At 43.6% G+C, this 7,918-nt stretch overlaps 1 protein-coding gene across 2 annotated transcripts in view; it reads right to left on the bottom strand.

Annotated features, from left to right (window-relative positions):
* Window positions 1–7,918, bottom strand: part of htra1b (HtrA serine peptidase 1b) — a 37,569-nt gene that overhangs the window by 29,275 nt on the left and 376 nt on the right. Inside the window, exons 2-5 of one of the 2 annotated variants that reach the window (XM_017440039.3) lie at window positions 7,648–7,918; window positions 4,390–4,489; window positions 3,921–4,035; window positions 3,604–3,693 (exon numbers count right to left, since the gene is read on the bottom strand). In XM_017440039.3, the coding sequence (XP_017295528.1) occupies window positions 3,604–3,693; window positions 3,921–4,035; window positions 4,390–4,489; window positions 7,648–7,918 (576 nt within the window). Of the gene's footprint in view, window positions 1–3,591; window positions 3,694–3,920; window positions 4,036–4,389; window positions 4,490–7,647 lie in introns of both variants that reach the window. The other variant, XM_037980886.1, reaches the window with a different exon arrangement.

The raw sequence follows: 7,918 nt of genomic DNA on the forward strand, positions 1-7,918 counted from the left end.
TCATCCATCATCCATCCATCATCCATCATTCATCCATCCATCCATCATCCATCATCCATCAATCATCCATCATTCATCATTCATCCATCCTGCATCATTCATCCATCATCCATCCATCCATCCATCATCCATCAATCATCCATCCTCCATCCATCCATCCATCATCCATCCATCATCCATCATCCATCCATCATCCATCATCCATCCATCCATCCATCATCCATCATTCATCCATCCTGCATCATTCATCCATCATCCATCAATCATCCATCATCCACCATCCATCATCCATCCATCCATCATTAAGTCTGCAGCTGGTGTGATTGAAACTGAAGCAGTGCTGCATCACGTTTGGATCTTGATGAGTTCTAAAATGTTGTTATTTGATAAATCAGATAAGTTTTGAGTTTGTTTTGTAAATGTCATGTTTGTGAGCTATAAAGTCCAGCTAACTCTTCACTTGAATGAGTTCAGGTTCTAAACCTTAAAACAAACTAACTCTTACTCCCCATCAGTCATGTGAGTCCTGGTTCTGAATGGATCCATTCAGATGTCCCTCAGCTGAACAGAAAGCTTCTGTTTCCTGATCTACCAACACAACTCAAACCTTCTGCAGCTCTCATCCCACCCTGCTGAGGTCCACCCACCAGGAACATGACCTTACTTCCCACTCCTTGGTTTTCAGGATGACAGTCATCCGTCTGGGTGAAATTACAAAGTGGAGAAGCTGAGCTTAGTAATCACTTTCAGGACACCAGCAGGGCAGCCTGCGAGTAAACGACCACATGCAAAGATCAAACAGAGAAGCCTTCAGCAGAAACATCATTCAGAGTTTAAACACTTTTTAAACTTCTATGACTGAACTCAGGTTTTACATCTTCTCCAGTTTACACATCCAATCATAGGTGTTTCTGTCTCCTTCCACCCAGTGTGTCTCTCTGCTGGAGGACTGATAGGTTCCTCTCAGAGGTCAGAGGTCAGAGGTCACACACCCCAACTCTCCAAACAGGAAGTGAAGGCTTTTGCTCCATAAACCCTGTAGAACCATCAACCAGAACCTTCTGCTGCTCACGGGTCAAGAAGTTCTGACTGTTTGTCTGAGGTTTACTTTTTACTCTGTGTTTCTGACTGAGGTGCTGTCCCTCCCTGGGAGTCACCATGGCAACCAGCTCCTCAGCAGCTTCTACATTACCCAGCATGCTTTTCTTCGTCCTGTGTTTCCATCATGGCCGCCCCCACAGATCCTTCCTGTCGTCTCTAATCAGAGCTCTGATGTTCAGGAGGATTCAGAGGAACAGGAAGAGGACTGGACCTGGACTTTCACAATAAAGCTCTTCAAAATAAGAGCCTGGTTCTGTTACAGCTGACATTCTTCCTGTTGGTCTTTAGAGAAGAAGTTTGATGGATGTTGGAACCTTCAACATCTCTGTAGATTTATTTTCCTGACAGGTCAAACTGTTTGCTGCACAAATCTAATATATTTATACTTTTATTTGATAACAATTTACAACTACAACATTTTTTGTCTGTTCTAACTGTTCCTTCTTCTCTCTCTGCCTCTCTTCTGAGCTTCAGCTTAAACAGAGCAGAACTTTGCTGCTCGGAGGAGAACTCCAGGTAGAACTCATAAATCAAACAGATCACGTGCTGCTGGCAGCGTTCAGGCGTCCCGGCCTGTTGAAGCTGATCAGAAGCTGCTGACGGACACGTGCACACTGAACACCAGGTGAAATATCGCCACAAGGCCTCACTGATCGGATCGAGACAGCTCCTGTCTGCACATGCTCCCAGGATGGATGCCTCAGCAGGAACATGCAGAACTCAAACACACCAAAACATTAGCTCCTGATGATGAGATCTTTGTGGAGGAGGGCAGATCTCAGCTGGATGGAGCTTTAACTGTTTTTGGTTTGTAAAAGCAGAATGTTTTCCAGTCCTAAAAAGGCTAAACACAGAACATAAAAGATCAAACATCCAATATAATCTGCTTTATATAACTGAGGAAGAATCTCCCTTCAAGCCTTGTTTTTACGTCTCATATTTAACCCTCCTGAAGCTCTCGTAACTAAAGACAGGATGAGAAGCCTAACAAGTTCAGGTCCGTCTGACTCGAAGGGTTAATCTGAAGACCTCAAGAAGTTAAGATGACAATAAATTCTTCAAGAAGAAACACTGCAGAGTTTCTAGGAAAAAGAGAAACATGTGTGGCAGATTTTATAGCTTTAAGTGAAATAGTCACTAAATCTTGTTTTCCACGTTCTGAAATGAATCCAAATCTGAGTTACATAAATCCCTCTGAGCAGCTGGACTTCATTCCCTCTACCTTCCCGCCTGTTTGTGATTCTGAAGAGATCAGGCAAACAAAAAACCCTCAAATCCAAGGAAATATTTTAGAAATTATTTCTCAGTATGTCAAATAAAACCAGGCAGGATGAAGAAACTCCGACTGGGCAGAAAGGCTCTAAAAGTTGTTTTCTGAAAATCATTTTCCACCACAGAAATGTTGTGGAAAACCTCCCATTCCCGTCTGAACCTGGTTGTCTGGTCATCGGAAAACCAAACAAAGAGTTTCCAAAATATTCAAAGCAGATTTGACCCACATGAAGCTGTTTCTGAGAGTCTGCTGACCTGCTGCACAGATGAACGCTTTCATGAGTCATGACGTTATTTTGCTGAAGCGCCTCGCCTCAAAATCCCACTGGGCTCAAATTAAAACCAGACTTTCCTCTCAGGAAATCTACACTTTGCAAGAAGAGAATAAATACCTGAACTTAGCTGTCTGTGTTGGAAAATAAAACAAGGCAAGGAAAGTCAGGAATCAGTTTACAGGGAATAAAACAAGTTTATAGAAAATGATAAAGAATCAAATCTAGGATTGAAAAACAGATGAAATAAGAAGCTTTTTGTGTCTCCATGTTTCTGTAAATTCAGATGTATGTTTCAATGCATCTGGAGAGATGAATTAACTGCTGAACAGCGTTGTTTTAGATAAAACTAATGAGTATGTGGATAAAATCAGTTAAACTTACTTATACTTGTACTAAAGTAGGATTTTACTGGTTTTGGAGTCATTTTAAACCACGCTGTAATAATCTTGATTTAATTAGTTTACTGTAACTCGTGACCAACAGCCAAACTGCTAAATGAAGTAGAATAATAAAGAAGAACTGTGGGAAATGATTCACTGCATGTCTGGAGATGAGACATCAGACCACTAGGTGGCGCTGTTTGTCAGTTTGATTAACATTTATTTAAAGTTGTTTTCTCTGTGAATACTTCAGGAGTTTTATTAACTATGAGCAGGGCGGGCGTTTCTACCCAAAAGAGGGCGGAGCTTTGTATTCTCCCTTTAAGGGGCGGAGCTTTGTGCCCAGACTTATTGCTTGAACGTAGATCAGGCCAACCAAACCTCCAACGAGCCTCAGGAGGGAGAGTGATCTGCATGTGAGTTCAGCTCATATAAATGGAGCACCTCTCTGCAGTTTAAAAGCTTAAAAACTCCACAGTTTTCAGTTTAAACCCACTCTAAAACTCCCGAGCTCCTGAACACTTTATGAAGAAAAGTTAAAGAAAAGGATGAACACTAATCACCCCTCTGCTCACCGGGACATCAATCTTGATGAGCGCGATGTCGGCCTTCTCGTCAACATCTTTGATCTTGGCGTCAAACGTGGCGCCGCTCTTCAGCTCCACCTGCAGGAAGTTTCAAAAAACAAACTCGTATCCATGGCAACAACATCCCACATAAAAACAAGACCTCAGCTGTGACAGTATCGGCTTTATGTGCTCGACACTAAAGTTTCCTTCTGTCTTAGGAATAAAGTCAAACTGAGGACATTTAAGCTCCTTTTCTTCTCTGAGTCACAAAGAACCGGCTTCAAAACCTTAACGTTTGTGAGTCTTCCTGGTGCTTTCCGTACCTTCACCCTGTGTTTGTTGGCCACCACGTGGGCGTTGGTGACGATCAAGCCGTCCTCAGACACAACGAAACCAGAACCGCTGGCAACGGCCACCTCCCGCTTGGAGAATATCATCCTGAATAGAAACAGGTTGGATTAAAGACCTGAAGGAGAGCAGCTGAGTTACTCTGAGTTCCTGCAGCGCCCACACAGAGAGGGAGTTCCTGATTGTTCCAAGAACCAATAAAACCTTCTCACTGTTCTTAGGAACCTATGAGGAACCCTGTTCCTGAGGGCTGTGCATATTTTTTATCACATTTTACTCAAATGTTGTAGTTTTATCTGGACAGATGGACTCAGAGAATCTTCAGGCTCTACCTCAACCTTCATCTTCAGCAGTTGTTAGGATTTTGAATAAATGGTAACAAGAACAGCAGAACCGGTACTAACAACTGATAACTGCTGCCCTTTAATCTGAAGGTCTTCTTACTTGCGGAACAGCTCAATATGAACAACAGCAGGAGCGATTTTCTCCACCACGTCAGCGATGAAGTTGTACTTGTATCGAAGACTGTCTGGGTTCTGCTGACCTGAAACGGAGGAAAACAGTGTGGGTTCATGGCATCGTGTTACTGAGGACGGTTCTTGGTTTTACTTCTTAAACAAACAGACGAGGTCCACTGGAACTCTGTACCGCTGACTTCTCCTCAACAGGCATTGTTTCTCCAAGGAAACTGACTTTAACATGATTATTACTCAGACCTGAGTTTTGTAGTTGCATCTAATAATGTTTGTGGTTCAGACTCAAACATGTCAGATCAAACTGAGAGCTGAAAGCTGCATTCATGTCAGCAGATTGGATAAAAGATGAATCAGCTTGAATCATCAGCGGCTTTTGATGGATGCAAATGGACCCAAACTGCAGCTGGTGTGATGAACCAGATGCAGATGTTGAGTGTAGATAGTGTAGGACCACGGTCCGAGCAGCTGCAGCTTGTCTTCTCTTCTAAACCCAAAGCATGAGGAGATACAAGGAGATGAGAGAAGAATATTTAACTGTCCTCTGCATCCCGTGTAATCCCTGTTTGGTTTGACTCCAGATGTACCAAACATCTGTCAAAGCTTTCTTTTTCTCAGATAAGTTTGCCCTTCAGTTAGATCTGCTGGGACCAGTAATTAAGCATTTCCTCCTTTCTGAGCTGAGCACTCTTACAGCAGGCCAAATGCACTATTAACTCAATGATAACGCACAATAATTTAGAGCAAACTTAGTGACAAATAAAGCTAATTAAACTCTTAAACCTGAGCTTTAGGCTGCGCAGTCAAGGTGCAGCGGCCGTGCGGGAGGATTAAACAGATCCAGTCTGGGTTTATTTGGGTGGAGTAAACGGAGCGTGAGATGGATCAGGGTAATGGGGCAGCTTCTGTAGGAATAACACTCAGACGAGAGGGGAGTCTGTTAATCTGGGGATTTAAATCAGGAGAATTCAAGACAGAAAAAAGCCTCCAATGGATGGAAGATCCTCGCAGTGACAGTTTCATTATGTTTTAATTTGAAAGCCATAAACAGACTTTCAGTGATTAACCAGAAGCCTCGAGGTTGTCCTAAAGGAAACAGGACAAATTCAGAATAAAAAGAGTTAACAGAGACTCCATTAAAATATTCAAGTTAAACAAAACACCAGACATTCATGTCTTATCAAACCGCTGGTGCTTCATTTTCACAGCAGAGACAAAGAGCGAGACACCGGTGGAGACATGTCTCAGTTTGTCTGCAGGATCGGACTGATTTCACATATTTCAGATTATCTCAGTCAGATCCTCGTGGAGACGCGCTCGCTTCACTTCAACAACAAAACAACAAGCAGCTCCTTCAACATTTTTCATATTTTATCCATCAAACGTTTGTTTCTCTCTCTGAGAGGTTAAAGCTGTCTGTCAGCAGAGTTTTAGGAACTTTATCTGTCTTTGATTTGAGCGTTAAACTTCCATTAGAGCTGCTGTAATAAACATAAATTACCATTATCTCCATCTGCTGCGTTTTTATCCCAAACATTTAAACAGAATAAATCATTTTTTCCTGCTGCTGTCAGATCAGGAGTCTCCTTCACATCAACAGTTCAAAGTTCAAACTGTCGGGTGTCTGAGAGGCGTCACTGCAGTCACGGTTTAAATCTGATTTCTTCTGTGAGACGAGGCTCAGGTCGACAGGTCGTCTCCAAACTGACGAGTCCACCTCTGGAGGTGTGTGTGTGTGTGTGTGTGTGAAAGGCTGCAGGAATGATGGTTTGCCAGTTGATTACAGGAGTTTTAGTCAGACACCAAATGACAGCCCAGCCTCTCATGTCCCTGAACGCAGCACACAGCAGCAGATCAGATCAGATCAGGTGTCCCTGAATGCAGCACACAGCAGCAGATCAGATCAGATCAGGTGTCCCTGAACGCAGCACACAGCAGCAGATCAGATCAGGTGTCCCTGAACGCAGCACAAGCACCTTCTGCTCACATTCCTGCCGGATGACAACATTTCACACACAACGTTCGACACTTTCTACCAAACAATGCTCAGCTTTTCAGGCTATCGTTTAGAATAAATTCCTGCAGCTGCAGTCAGAGCTGAGTCACTATGAAAACATGTCTGCACACGGAGCACAGATAAGACAAAGATTCTGATCTGCAGAGCTGGGATCTCCATCTGTGTCGGTTTAAGGAGCACGAATCAACAGCTGTCAGATTTCCAATCAGGAAGAAGAGTACCTGATGAATATAAATGTGTCGTGCTTTTTGGATGAGCAGATTAAAGCTGGAGGAGGAGGAGTGACCTTATTTAACAGATGAGTGTGTTCACAGCTGCAGAGACGTCATTCCTGACTCTGATGACCTCGCTACGATCAGAAAAATTAACCCATTTTCAGTTTCCTGCAGAGTACGGCGCCACTCAGCAGACGGCGAGGACACATTTCTAATATTTGCTGCAAACTTTTACTAGAATAAAAACTAAAGTCTGCCTTCAGCTCACTGCTGGAGAAAAACTCACCTGCATCAGTTACACATTTCTCTCTGTGCTTCATAAAGAAGACATTTAGCTTTAAGTTTACCTTTAATTAGTCTCTTCAAAGTAAATGTTAGTATTTTTAACAAAAAGATTAAATAATGTAACAATAAATTCATCAAAAACTAATCCTGGTCATAACTGAGAGATGTTTCCACAATCAGGGCAGAAATGCAACAAATTATTATTATTATTATTATTATTATAAATATTATCTAAGAAAACTTTCTGTTGTACCAACACATCTACGGTGGCTGAGAAGGGACAAACTGAAGTCTGATTGTGGAGTCCATCAGAGCTGGTCCAGTTTGTTTCTGACCTTCAAGTGTCTGTGGATGTTTGCCTGCTTTTCAGCTTCATATAATAATAATAACAACACCTGAACTCTGTCCATCTGAATCAAATCTGACAGAACTGAAAACAGAAATCAGACATGTTGGAGTTTAGTTGAGTTTAGTTTAGTTTAGTTTAGTTTAGTTTAGTCTACAGTCCTGACACCTAAAAAAGTTCCAACAAGGTAACACAGACCTTGTTACCATCCTTAACTAGTTACCTGTAGGTCGAGTTTAGACACTTTAAAGAATGAGTTAACTAGTGTTGGTTAGAGTTTTCTTAACTAGTTCCCGCTGATGACCTGCCTCGCACGGACGCGCACGCACCTGTCACCTGTCCCGCGCACGCGCACGCAGCGCTCACCTTTGCCGCAGGCTCCCCTCTGGATGAAGATGACGGGCGGCTGCTGCAGCTTGGCGGCGCGGTTACTGACCCGTTTCAGCTCGCAGATGTTCCGGTAGGAGACCCCGTCGCTGCCGCAGACCGGCTCCGAGCTGCTGCACGCGCACACGCCGGCCTTGGCCCTCCTCCTGACGGTGGCGGACGCCTCCGTGCCGCCGCCGCCGCCGCCGCCGCCGCCGCCGCTCAGGACGCACTCCATGCCCTCGGCGCAGTCCTGCTCGCCGGGGCCGCC

The sequence above is a fragment of the Kryptolebias marmoratus genome, linkage group LG17 (genome assembly GCF_001649575.2).
Source record: "Kryptolebias marmoratus isolate JLee-2015 linkage group LG17, ASM164957v2, whole genome shotgun sequence".
NCBI classification, from domain to species: Eukaryota; Metazoa; Chordata; class Actinopteri; order Cyprinodontiformes; family Rivulidae; genus Kryptolebias; species Kryptolebias marmoratus.